General features: G+C 43.8%; 1 protein-coding gene across 1 annotated transcript in view; it reads right to left on the minus strand.

Moving 5' to 3' along the window:
- Window positions 1-1,084: 1,084 nt before the first annotated feature.
- fbln1 (fibulin 1) overlaps window positions 1,085-14,531 on the minus strand; it is a 62,908-nt gene continuing 49,461 nt past the window's right edge. Inside the window, exon 17 of the mRNA XM_080762004.1 lies at window positions 1,085-2,162. Coding sequence (XP_080618130.1) covers window positions 2,023-2,162 — 140 coding nt within the window. The 3' untranslated portion in view covers window positions 1,085-2,022. The remainder of the gene's footprint in view (window positions 2,163-14,531) is intronic.

Raw genomic sequence — 14,531 nt, forward strand, 5'->3', positions numbered from 1 at the left:
TCTGCCCAACAGCGATGATATTATAGTATAGTATATTATAATGTAACACTTTATAACTCGTGCTATACTGCCCAATTAACACGACTCTACACCAAATCACTTCAACAAAATGTGCAGCTTGTAGATCGGTTATATTTTCACCGAATGTCGTAATGTTCATAGGGACGTGCTAGGCTTCATGTGGTTCTAGCTGTTCCATGGAACCCATGTCTGTTTGGGATTTACTTCCTAAGCTGGGGCGAATTCAAGCTCTCATTAGCATAAGTTTGTATAATTATACATGAGGCTTTCTTGTCAGGGCATTTAGTAGACAATGTGTACCGTATCAAATGTGAACTTAAAAGAAAGGTCTCAGCAGTCAAACACACTGACACACACACACACACACACACACACACACGCACGCACGCACATTCTGTGTTTCCTTCTCCCCTTTTCATGTCGACCACAAGGCTGACCTGCGGCCTCCCATTTCCTGGGAGGGGGATATCCCCCCCTTCAACAGGGCCTTAAAATCCATCAGTGTAAGACGACTGCAGACCCTGATGGATGTCCCCCTCCTCCGTACCATTGTCTTTGAAGCCCCAGGAGGCCTCTCTCCTCTCTCCGGCTGCCTGGGATATAACCTTAGTTTGGGCCGTCCACCACGTGCCTATATCCACTGTCTGATGTTGTCCCCTCTCAGCCCAGAGGAGGTTCTGCTTCACTGACACAGGTAATTAGAGAATGAATGGCGTCCATGGTGCAGTACCTATAGGAGATACCGACCGACTGGCCGCTCTCCTTCCTCCCTTGGTAACTCTACCTGCCACCACTCCCACCGACCACAAAAGGAAAGGGTAGGTCGTCAGGCAAGTGGGTCCCCAAATAAATAGCAGAAGACTAAGATTTTATTATAATATCATAAAAATCGATGTAAAAAAAATGCATGGCATTATTTTCTTCCATTGTTTGTGATACAATAGTGAATTCCGTGTTAGTTCCATTGATCTACGGCGGCATGCAATCAATTGATTGACCATGAAGTTGAATGATACAAATAACTCTTCCCCATGTCCCCAACTCACAAGAAAATGAGATATCGTAACTAAAAATAATGTTTATTCCATAAAAAAAAACACACCTTAGGCAACGCATACAGTTAAGAATAGAAAAGGTAAATGCCACAATAGGAAGTGATATAATTTCACTTTAAAATAGTGTTGCATTCAATCAACATATAATATGGCTTCAACATGTGTTCAAAATGCATGCATTTTGAGTTTATACAACCACATTCTGGATGCCTCGTTGTTCAAATTGAGTTTTATAAGTTCTTTCACACATTTCGCTCCGTTATGCCGCTTTGCAATACAGGAATGCATCCGGGGCGCCGAGCTTGTCATATTTAAATGAAAACAGAGTGCTCTCGTTATTGTTATTACAATTAAAAGCAGCTAGTGGTCTGTCAACAGTGGAAAGGCCAGAGGGTTATCAAACGAGAGATTGAAATATAGGGCTGCAACTGTCGATCATCTTCTTAGCGATTATTGTAGAGATAGCTTTGTATTTTCTGTTTTCTTACAGCAAATCAGGACTCTGCCAGTATTTTCTTTTTGCATAATGAAATCGTCATGAAAAAATCATATAACTTTTTTATAATTTACTAAACCAATTAATCTAGTTAACCACTTAATAAGCCCTGCATTACACCTCAACAATAAGAATAGCGATAGAAAAAAAGCTATTTTTGAAAATCTGTTATTTCTCCGATGATCAATTCGCTTTGTATAATAAATTAAATCGATTGGTTAGATCGACCGTTGCACCCTACATTAAACAGCCCTCCCTCCGGTGGTCTATATCCATTGACGTAACAATCATTGTGTGCATGCACATCACCGGACACTCCAAACAGAATCCTTCATTTTGTGTGTTTGGTGTGTCCTCCGTTAAGAGAAGGTGCGGGGGAAACAACAAGGCGATGCGTTGGTGCATGTGTCATAAGGTGGCAACGGACGCATGATGCATGGGCGCAGCAGCCTAGAACCAGAACTCGGACACAAAGACATGCACGTTGACCACGTTCTTGTGAGACACTCCCTGGGCTCCCAGGTTGCTCATGGACAGCTTCAGGATGAGGTTCAACGGACCGATCAGCGGCTTCACTTGTCTGACCACACCTATAGGAGAGGAGAGACACGGAGGCATATGGTCAGATCCCTAGAAAGTCATTAAAGTTAAGTGTTAGATAGCGGTGACGCAGTGGTAAAAGTGCCTGCCCTGCACGATCCGATCGGGACAACCCTAATACGAACACAATTGGCCCGTGTTCGGGGGAGGGTGATAATGCTCATTGCACATATTCCTACGGGCTGCCAGCAGAGTGTTGGGCGGGCAGAGTAGAACAAAGGCTCTACGTCCTCCCGGTGGAGGCTCCTCACTGGCAGGTGAGTCAGTATAGGATACAACAGCATGTGACAACACAACACACAGAAATGTGCGTGGGGAGGAATTGGCAATGATACGTTTTAGGGAGAAAAATAGGTAAAAAGTATATAGTGATCATTACTATAGAATGTTTGATTAGTACAGGGTCTCCCCGTCTGTCCAAAATACATTTTCAGGACGGGATACCAAGGTTATCCAATCTGGAGAGAGAATTCACACAATGAATTATAGGAGAAATAAGTTAAATTGGAAGCGATGAAAAGAAAATGGAACTGGAACAATATGCAATTAATGAATGGGTTCTTTCTCCTGATTGGATAAAATTGGTATCCCGACTTGAATATGTATTTTCTGTTAAGAGCTGGGGAGATGGGGGGACCCATGTTACTGAACAAACACTCAGTGATTACAATAGGATTGTAGTCTTAACATTATTTAAAAAAAAAAAAAAAAAAAAAAAAAAAATCACTTACACTACCTTTAACCACTTAAACTCTATTCCAAATGTTTTCAAAATTAACCAATGTATACATGCAAGTTTTAATGCAATTCTGCAATGTTTTGATGAGCATGAGCAAGATTAAGTTGGTTATTGGTCCTAAATATGGATTTGGATATATGGTTGGTTAAAAGCCTTAATGTTACATCGGTGGAAACCTTATTTGTCTAGAACTGTTATACTTTTCCGGGTTCAAAAGTATCAAAAGTAGCACATCTATGAGCCTACATGCGCATCTGCTACTTTTGTGTACTACGGTAGTAGGCCTATGATCAAGTAGGGCGTTAAAATTTACGATAAAAACAGAACAGAAGTTAGAACATGGGGACGATATTGGACCGGCTGAAGGACCAATCGTTGCCATCCACAGAGCACCTCCCCTAGAGGGGCCAAGCATGCAGCGAAGAGCCACATCATGGCTTAATGATGCCCTGCCAGGAATGGAGGACAACTCCACCAGACTCTTTAACAGACATTACTCCACCCGCTCCGTCCCACCTTCCACCCTGTCCCTGGGGGAACGAGACGACACGCACCCCCGCCCCATCCAGGAGCAAAACCACACACACACACACACACACACACACACAGTGACACACACACACACACACACACACCACAGCAGAGAGAGAAACCAAAGTATGACCAAATACCCGTGGAATTCGTTTGCATGGGAGCTCTTTTTTTTTAAGTTGAACATGCGATTACAGGGTGAAAAAAACATCAGTGTTTATACAGGCTGTCAGCGGGCCCTTTCTGTGCAGCAGGCAGGCAGGGCTGCATGGTGACATCTCTCAGCTCACAGGCCTGTTGGAACAGCCAGCGCCACAGTCAGTCAGTCAGTCAATAACAGCCAGCATCACAGTGCAGTCAGTCAGTCAATAACAGCCAGCATCACAGTGCAGTCAGTCAGTCAATAACAGCCAGCATCACAGTGCAGTCAGTCAGTCAGTCAGTCAAGAACAGCCAGCTCCACAGTTCAGTCAGTTAGTCAGTCAGTCAGTCAGTAAACAGCCAGCACCACAGTGCAGTCAGTCAGTCATGCAGTCAACAGCCAGCACCACAGTGCAGTCAGTCAGTCAGTCAGTCAGTCAGTCAGTCAGTCAGTAAACAGCCAGCACCACAGTGCAGTCAGTCAGTCAGTAAACAGCCAGCGCCACAGTGCAGTCAGTCAGTCAGTCAGTAAACAGCCAGCACCACAGTGCAGTCATTCAGTCAGTCAGTAAACAGCCAGCACCACAGTGCAGTCAGTCAGTCAGTCAGTAAACAGCCAGCACCACAGTGCAGTCAGTCAGTCAGTCAGTCAGTCAAGAACAGCCAGCTCCACAGTTCAGTCAGTTAGTCAGTCAGTCAGTAAACAGCCAGCACCACAGTGCAGTCAGTCAGTCATGCAGTCAACAGCCAGCACCACAGTGCAGTCAGTCAGTCAGTCAGTCAGTCAGTAAACAGCCAGCACCACAGTGCAGTCAGTCAGTCAGTAAACAGCCAGCGCCACAGTGCAGTCAGTCAGTCAGTCAGTAAACAGCCAGCACCACAGTGCAGTCATTCAGTCAGTCAGTAAACAGCCAGCACCACAGTGCAGTCAGTCAGTCAGTCAGTCAGTAAACAGCCAGCACCACAGTGCAGTCAGTCAGTCAGTCAGAAAACAGCCACAACACACAACTGTATTATGCATGATGGTTCAATGTAAAGGTCAAGGTGTCCTGGATTGCAGGGCCTATAGACACATCCTGTTTCAGCCATCGTCCAAACACTGTGCTCTAAGGATCAGAATGAGATGATTGAGGGGGTGAAGAGAATCCTGGCCATCAGGGGAGAAGGAGACCCAGACACTCAGCTGGGAGAAATGAGCAGACAAAATTGGAACTGAAATTGATGACAAGCTTGCAACGCATCGTGAACTTGTAGATCAGCTATTTTCAAAACTCTTTTTTTATATGTGCCGCAAAATATATCTTTTTAACATTGTTTTGGCTGAGGGTGGGCAAAAGCTCTCGTTTCAAGGGACAGCGGGTTTAAAGTGGTTCATGGTTTCTGGTATAGTGTTCTGTTGTTGCTTTAAAAAAAACACTACATCAGGGAGTGGAGTGTTCTGCAGAACCGCAGGCAGCGCTCTACGATGACCCAACAGTTTAGCCTCTGGTCCAACTTCCAGATTAAATTGATGACATATCACTGCATCATTCCCTCTGAGTTACGAGGTGCCTCTGTGTGCTGATTGTTGAAATAAAGCAAGAAGCCAGCGCTTTCATTTTCTGGTTGTGGTGGAAAGTAACTAAGTACATTTTGGTTACTGCAGGGCAGAAACCTCGTATCTCCATGTTCTAACTTTTGGTGTTTTTCGTATATTAATGCCCTACTTGTATAACTTGATCATCATACAGCGTCACACAAGAGCATCAAAAGTAGCAGACAAGACTCGTTTTGAGCTTGTAGATCTGGTACTTTTGCCGTTTCTGAATTTAAATCTTAAAAGTATAGCAGTTTTGGACAGAGATGATTTATGTACTGAATTTAAGTACAACATTGCGGTACATTTACTTGAGTATTTAATTGTTTTTTTTGTAATCGTTATATATCTACTCCACTATAGCTCAGTATTATAGCTCACATTAACCACTTAAGCCCTATTGTATATTTTGGATAGTCAAAAGATAGCAGATCTACAAGCTCACAGCAGCGCATGAGCTTAATTATAGCACGTGCCAAAAATAGAGCATCTACAAGCCGTCGCTGTCGGATGGAAACCTCAAAAGCAGCAGATCTACAAGCTCACACCACCTTTCCAGCTTATGGATCCGCTATACTTTATACAATGATTTATTGTGTGACTCTGTAGTTAGTATGATCAAGTGAGATAAGAGTTTTCTGCCTGACAGCAACGATACTGTATAAAAAAAAGAATAACCCGAGTACTTCTTCCTCCAGTTCACCACATGCAGGTCAAGTGATGATCGATACATGATGTGCTCATATCCTCTACATCCCGCAGGACACTGCATGGTCTCTCACTCTCTCTCTCTCTCTCTCTCTCTCTCTCTCCCTCAGGCAGGGGGGGGGGGGGGGGTTGGGCTGATGTTTGTGGCACCATCACTGTGGCCCACAAGGGTAAATGAGTCCCATGTGTTCAGTGGCGGGGAGCAGTCGCAGTCACGCGATATAGCCATGGAAGGCATTCCTCCAGGAATCCATCTTTTTAAAATGTGGAGGAGCCTTAGCTATAGGAGGCCCAAGCCACTACCGCTCTCTGTCTGTCTGTCTCTTTCAATCTCCCTCGCTCACCCTCTCTCCCTCTCCATTGGATCACTGTGGGCACACTTAAGATTCCAGAAGATTCCGGTGATAAGCGGCCCCTGTTAGAGAGGGAGAGTGGACTGGGGCCCTAGCTGTGTCTCTATAACAGGGTTGCCCCCTCTTGTTTTGGTGTTTTGAGACTCTGTTGCGTAGTGACACTCAGCGGCGGGGAGCGGGGGGACGGGGGCTTTTTTATTGTTTCCAAAGCGTCAGCGCCACCAGAGAGGAGACAGAACCTCTGCCTGAACCCGACGACAGAGGCAGTAAATGTTTCAGAAAATAAAGGACGTGGAAAAAGAGATTGGCGGCTATACGAGTCTAGAAAAATGATTTTTTTTACGACGCAAGCCAACGGTGGGGTGGGTGGCATGCCTTCCCGCAGTGGCGCGCAACAGTACTACGCAACAGACTGGAATTAGAAGTGGAAATGACTTTGCATAATTGTTGCTGCTGAGCGGAAACCTTGTATTCCCAAAACTGTATTTTTTAAACTTTTTAAATACTTAACCCATTTGTCGCCATTGGCATTATTCTATGTCAATTAAAGCCAATTAATCAACGCTACGCTTAACGCCATTGGCGTAGCTCTACAGCAATTGGGCTTTTATAGTGCTTTTGATTGATCAAGACATAATTCTACTCACGTTAGCGTCGGGTTGCTAGCTGGTGCTGTCAACACTGCATCGTGCCATTATGATCATCGTGGCCATAATCACCCATTCTATCTTTCTTATAATCACCTGTAACTGCTATTCCTTGTCCCAGATATTTTGTGAAGCCACAAGGAAATCGGGATTTCTTGAAAGTTCATATAATGGCCTGTTGTGGCGCTGTCATTGGGCCCAAAAAAAAACCCATAGCCCCATAGAAGTCCATGTATTTGGGCCCAACTTCACCTAGACTGTATTACCTTAATAAACATGGTCATGAATACTTTCTGCTTCCAGTCACTAGTTTAAAGTCTCATTTCTAAAATTATGGTCCCATTTATTAAAACAATGACCATAAAGTCGCGTATGTTCTGAGGGGCGGGGCTACCGTTACAGTCTATGATCGGGATTCCCCACCCACTCGAGTCAAAATAAAAACCAACTAAGAAGAAGGGGGGGGAAGTCCCGCCTCGTTGTCTGGGCCAGCCAATGGGCCAGCTGGGCCCAAACGGATCTAGAAAGATGGCAATGTACAATTCAAGCACTGACAGGCTTCATTTTACGTTCATGTTAGACCCGGGGAACGCTTTTTCCATATTTTTTACAGTCTATGACCCCAACATAAGATCATAAAATGAAAGTTGGAGATACAAGGTTTCTGCCCGACAAGTTGGATATATTGAAAAATGTCAATAGGCCTGCATAACCCCAGTAGCCAGTCCCATGAATCAGTATAACTATAAAAGGTTCACAAAATTTGTCCCTACGCTCAAATTGAAACTCGGTTCGTAGGGTTCAAGAAATCGATGTGAAACATCCAGTGAAGATGAGCGAAGGCTAATAAAACGTAATTATAAGTTCACTAACGGACCGCCGCAAAGGCGGGTATGGCTTTTTCAATCCACAATAGTCTTGTTTTATTGCAAAAACACGAAGAGTGATGCTTTCAGATCAAAAATGTGATGCGAAACCAATGGAGACTCTCTCTAAACACACTCAAGTAATCAGGGTCAACTGAGGCTACGCACTGCAACAGGGTTTTTCAAGTGAGTTTGAAGAAAAAAGCAATGAAACAATTCTCCCATAAATAAAAATGGCAAATGCAGAAAACAATGATGTTGCAATAAATAACGTTTCACATCAGTCAGTGGTGGGAAAAGAGTGTTTAACAGCTTGTATAGTACTAAACTGAACACATCTAGTGCATGCAAAGATTCCACTTTTCTACTCCACAGCACACAAATCAAATTAGTGGTGGACAAAATATCACTCGACTACAAGTGAAAGTTGCTCACAAATTACAAAGCACATTTTGTGCTCTGTACATTTGACAAAAACATTAAAAGATTTTCCTGAAATTCTCTAAAAATGACGTGACGTGTTGTGAGCTTGTACATTTGCTATTTTCACTCAATTTGAAATAGGGATGAAGTGGTTAATTAATTTATAATGCACTTGTTCCCTTCTTAGAAATGTATTGGAGTGAAATAAATATACAATATATCTCTTTGAGTAGTGGTGTCAAGTAGGCATATCTAATAATAATAATAATAATAATAATACACATACTATTACTCATTTAAAGTTCAGATGCTCAATTATGTTTTTAGTACTCCACTGCTGGGTAAAATCATGAAAGAGAACTTTTAAAGAAGCCTACTGTGCTGGCGGTCTGGCATATTTATTCTGTTTTGACCACAACTCTCTGTGTACTCGACATTACTGCCGACCATTTTCCAAAGCATAGCTTAGTTTGTTTGATTGTGGAGGAAGCCATCGGATTTTGTTCATTCCAGTCCAGTGTGGAAATCGTTGTTGTTGGGCAGAACCCTCTTATCTCCATATTATGGACTTTGTGTTTATGTTTTTATTTGTTTTGTAAATTAACACTCTACTTAATCATTATAACACAGTGTCACACAAAAGCAAGTAGCAGATTAAAGCAATAAGCCACGAGAGGTCTCAGGTTCCGGGTATTTTACAATACATATAATTTTTGGCTGGGGGCGCCATTGTAAAATACCCGGTAAGCTGGGGCCTCTAAAACGGTTACAAACATATAGCAATATTAACCTAATAAAACTATTAAATTCACAAAAGTAGCTACGCTTTGCGCCACCAGAGCGAGCCATGTGACGGGAGAATAGCGCTTGATGTCTTTACGGGGCCGCCGGAGCCACACATTCACAGTCATATGAGCCGGGCGGCGCTTAGACGCCCACACGGCATGGGTTGCAAGGCAATCAAGCACTCCCCTTCCCCAGTACAGCTACAAAGATGCGGAATCAGCTGCGAATGATATAGGGTGCGTTCGGAAATGCGCCCTGAACGCACTGGTGTGCTCTGTTGTCGTTCGTTTATTCAGTGCACTCGGTGTGTTGTTGTTCGAAAATCCAGTGCGCTGCGCACCGGGTGTACCGATTGCCCGCACTGAGCGACCCTACCCTGAAGCTGGGGTTGTCCGGTGTGATTGCGTCACATCTGTGGTCGTTCGTAAAGGCACACTGAACGCACTCTGTGACGTCACCGCCCACCACCACACTCAACAAACTGACCACATTCCCGGTGCGCATTTCCGAACGCACCCTTTAAGTAATTGAAGGTGTGGGTTATCGGTGAAATTTACACCGGTCACGTGACGGTAACTAGCCAATCAGAATCAAGTATTGGGACTACCCGTTTTAGAATTGATTTTAATACCCGACTGAGACTAAATCAACTGGCTTCAGACAGGTAACACAGCCATCATTATGGCGCCTTTGTTTGGCCCGAGTTGCATTATTTTTGTGTTTTAATGCATTTTAGGCACAGGAGTGATTTGAAAAGGAACGGCAGAGCCGAAAATAGCCTCGAAAGCCTAGAAAGATTGTTTTAAGAGTTAAATTCAAAGTGACGTCCCTACAGTATGTTGTTTAGCCAACACTGACTCAATTATTCCAGTAAGCTCCGTAACGTTTTAATGACTATGGAGAAAATGTAAACAAACGCAGAATCTAAAAATAAAAGGCATTAAAAATGGCTTGCGTTTATCCAAAGGTGGGAATAGACAATGGCATGTATCGATGGTGCTCTGGTCCTTTAAAATGGTTAATACCACAGTAAATGTTCTTTTGATTGTACTGTAAAAATATATACAAACAAACAAACAAACAAACAAACAAACAAACAAACAAACAAACAAACAAACAAACAAACAAACAAACAAACAAACAAACAAACAAACAAACAAACAAACAAACAAACAAACAAATAAATAAATAAATAAATAAATAAATAAAATCTACATACAAATGTTTGCTTGTTTTGAAAAATGTGCCATCATTGTGATGCAGATAATATAGAAATGTATACGTATACTACGTTAGTTCCTTTGCTCCTAGCTGGAACTAACATGATCGATCCGATCATCAAAATAGACAGGTTCTGAAAATGTTCTGGCCGCGACCGCTTTTCAGCTTTTTCCCCCCAAAAAAGGTTGACCAACAACTGCTCTAGAAGGTTCTCGACCTGTGAGATGAATCTCTGTATATATAGCAGGGAAAGAAACACATAGGAAAAGAAATCTGCACGTTTATTCAACCCCTTGCCTTTGTTTGACTTGGTCTGATGTTGTTATGGTCTGTGAGGGAGCAGAGAAAGGCTATAGCCTAATTATACTATCACCACACATATGCTATGCCCTGTTGCTGTGAAACAGAGCTGCGTGCTGAACTCACATGTGTTTGACCCCTTGGAAACTATAGGAAACCCCCTACCAGGATGAACACTATCCTCTGTCTGTCAGCAGTGGAGAGTAACCAAGTCCTCAAGCACTGTACATAAATACAGTTTTGAGGTGCATTTACTTTACGTGAGTGTGTCCATTTTTTCATTTCTTTATGTATACTTTGACTCGGCTGCAGATCTGTTACTTTTTATGCGTACGTACTTCCAGCAGTGCCCATCAGAAGCCCCAGCGGTGTATCCTTCCTGTATGTGGGAAAGCATGCATCCGCGGTGTCAGGCGGGCCCCAGCACACTCGCAGTGAACCTGAGGTGAAACCACAATCACATAATCATCTCCCCGACATTTCACTCGGGCCAAAAGGCCCCGGGCACACCACAACATAACAGGTTGCCTTTGATTGGGGATCATTGATACAATGATTACCTGCAGATTCACCTAAATAGACAAGGAGGAACTTCCACCATCCCGTCCCATATCCCCTTTCTCTCTCTCTCTCTCTCTCTCTCTCTCTCTCTCTCTCTCTCTCTCTCTCTCTCTCTCTCTCCACAGCTGATGTCATTGACCGTGCTTCAATCCTCGCCCCGAGGTATTCCAAGAGCGGAATAACGGTTGGTGTAATGTTAGTAGTCGGGGATGGATGGTTCCTTTGGCGTTGCCAGGAATGTTGGCTTTTCCATCCGCACTGACTGAGGTAGCCCGCCGCAAGGGTGCAGAGGTGACCCTGCTGCCGTCTGCGACGGAACCCCATCAAACGCACAGCTGCACAAACCCCCCTGCTCCAAAGGGAACGTCCTGCCGCACCATAAAATAGCCCCCTATAAGTAAGTAGAAAATAGTCTTAAATGCTATGGTAGCTGGAGGAGAGACACTTGCCACAAAACAAAGTGAACCAAAATGCCAGCAGGCGTTTTGTCATCCATGGCCGTGATGGCTGCAATATTGAAGTCTACAAAGTCCCAAATGAACGGGTTTTAACACCAGAGACAAATGAAAAGTATGCGCATTGTGTAATGTAATGACATGCTGGCTGTGGTGTCATGCTCACTGCACTGAACCCACTGGATGGATGGATGGATGGATGGATGGATGGATGATAGGCTATACTTCACTCAATCTCAACCTTTTTTTAAGGACCCCCCATTTGATGAAACAAAAGAATAAATGAAAATATAGCTGCAAGCAGCGATAAGGCGGGAGCAAGAAGGCAATAAGCAAATATACTTGTCTTTGAGTACCAACGCACAAGTAATCAAACTTATAGAAACGAGCAGATCTATACATGCTCCCTATCAGGACCTCCAGCAAACTTGCAGCAACAAACCAAACTACCGTACTCATACACTGAGTTGGCAGTGCCCAGATTTGAACCCTTTTGGTCCAAAGGCGAAAGCACTAAAGACTGAGCAATCCGTTAAGAACCGGGAGAATAACAATAAAAGCTCTCGTAGCCTGTAGCTTTTATTGAGAAAAATCGGTTTGAGGGAAAAGGAAGTTCCGTTTGATTGTTCCTGCCTGTCGACTACAAAACAATACTACAACATGACGTAACGATATCATCCGCTCCCGACCGATCATATACCCTAAATGAAATGGTGCCCAGGCTAGGTGAGAACGGTTTTGCCGACGTGCATGGGGGACCATTTAAAACAAAGGCGGCTTGCTTTGGTTCGCTACTAACAGACATTTGCATGCACAGGGGGTGAAGGGCTGCCAATGTAGGCTCTCTTTTTTTTTTTTGTTGTTTTTTCGCCCCCGTTTTTCAGGAGCTAGACTGGGCAAGAACTCAATTGACTGGGCCAGTGCCCGAGTAGACTGGAACTCATATGCTAAAAACGTCTGGGTTTCCGAGGCTAGTGCCCGAGTGGCCAATTCGCTAGTGATGTGTATCGAAGATTCATTGCCAACGGTCAAACGGTCCATGACCTATGTGCGTTCAAAGTTAGCATTTTCAATTGAGTGCTATAGCGCCACCCTTTGGCCAATGGTCATGGGCTTCACATCGTCACCATTTGGCATGGCCCTCTACCATGTTGCCAAGTTTTGCGAAAACCGACTGCATGGATCAGCCATAACTGCTATTTTTGGCGGAAGGAGGAGGAGGAGAAAGAGAGAAACTGGGCCTAGTTTGCCTATGCCTTAAAACTCCCGTCGGGGCAACTTGACAATGTGACATTTTTCGAAAAGTTCCAAGCTTGTAAATACACTATTCTTCTTACGAGAATAATTATATAGGGCTTAAGTGGTTAACATGTCTGAAAAATAAAGTTGTGTGCTTGCGACGTGCATGCGTGGTCTATATGTTTAGTACAGCCGAGTCACTGGTCCGTGCGTGGGCAGCAGAGGCAGGCTGTCCAAACATGGCCCTGACCACTCTGAAATGGCACCGCCTGTCCAGCACTCTGCTCCCGAAAAGCCAGCTCATGTGGCTTGATATTTTAAGGTCAATTAGCAATGAGTCATAGTTACACATCTTACCAAATGTACCATGGGTCAGTGCCGGACACTGTCACTCGCTGCGCTCGTTTGCGCTGTGACATCATTGAGCAGTAGCCCCGAAGGGAAATGGTGGGTTTGTTTCCTTGGACGTTTCTGCTTGGCGGTTTGCGGGAGAGAGCAGCTGAGACGGTATAACGCACACATTATCGTCACCACGACCTTTTGCGTAGCATTACCATAACCTTTCAGTCGCACTGTGAGCCCCACAACTAAAGGACGAAATAACAGATTTGTATTTTAAGAAATAAGCATATGACATTAGTGTGAATGAGAGAAAACAGAAACCACACACACACCCCCAACACTTTGCAGGTATCTCAGAGTTGAATGCAAGCTTTTGGTTGTTTGACAGGGTCATTCCTAGTATTCGGTGCCATTTGTGTCCCCAGGTCATAATACAGCTGAGCATATCTTGTGTAAAATAAGCAAATTCCAAAAAGCTTATCTTATACTATAAAATCTATTCTACCTACTTTGATTTGAGTATAGGTACTGTATGCTATTGCTAAATGTCCCCATCATTATTTATTCAGCTTCAGTTACATATAACTAATCAAATTCAAACAAAACCAAAGTTTCGAATTCTTATTATATAGTATACAGTAGTTCTAATGCTTCTCATCAAATGTCAATCAATTCATTGTGATAAATGTATTTTTAATGCTTAAAATCTTGAAATCAATCCCTGACCTCACTGTCCCCGCTGTTACGCGGATGCAAATCCACCTGTAAATGTACCCCGACTATTCTCTAGTAGCCTAGTGTCTTTGGCACCTGAATTTACCCGACTGTATCAATAAAGGTCTTATCTTTATGTATCCGTACCGACTACCTATATATATACGTATAGAGACAGTAAAAAGAAAACAAGAATGACGAGTCATAACTGCCAGGTGCAGAAAGCTCTCATTTATGAACATCTACACTCTAGAGTATAATCAGCTTAGTGTGCCGCAGCCTCTGCCTCAGCTTCACGTTGTACCGTTCAGAGTATGGGTTTTATGCCATTCAGACTATGGGTTTTATGGGTAAGTCTCCCAATGGCTTATAGAGGCTGCCTAGAGACGAAAATGAAAAATAAAATAAAAAGTGCGAGACGTGCACAACATCACCCCCCCCCCCCCCCCCAAGCCAGTGTGGGACCACCCTGATAGGGGCATTATGAGTTGGACTGTGGGGTTGTCGGAGTGGAGAAGACACTGTTTTGATTAGCCATACTAATCCCCTTCACAAGAGACAGAGGGATTCCTCCTCTGCTCGCAGGGCTTGAACGCGCTCTGGTGGGGGCAGCGCTGCTCCTCGTTCCATGACATGACTCATGCAAATGACAGCTTCTCTAAAACCCTTTAGTTTTTTAGGAGGAGTCGTCTGCTTATCTGGGGCTGTCGACTGGCTGTCCTCCTCAGCTCCTTGCCAACACCAGCCACAACAGTCA

This window comes from Protomyctophum bolini (assembly GCF_963924005.1).
Source record: "Protomyctophum bolini genome assembly, chromosome: 4".
NCBI classification, from domain to species: domain Eukaryota; kingdom Metazoa; phylum Chordata; class Actinopteri; order Myctophiformes; family Myctophidae; genus Protomyctophum; species Protomyctophum bolini.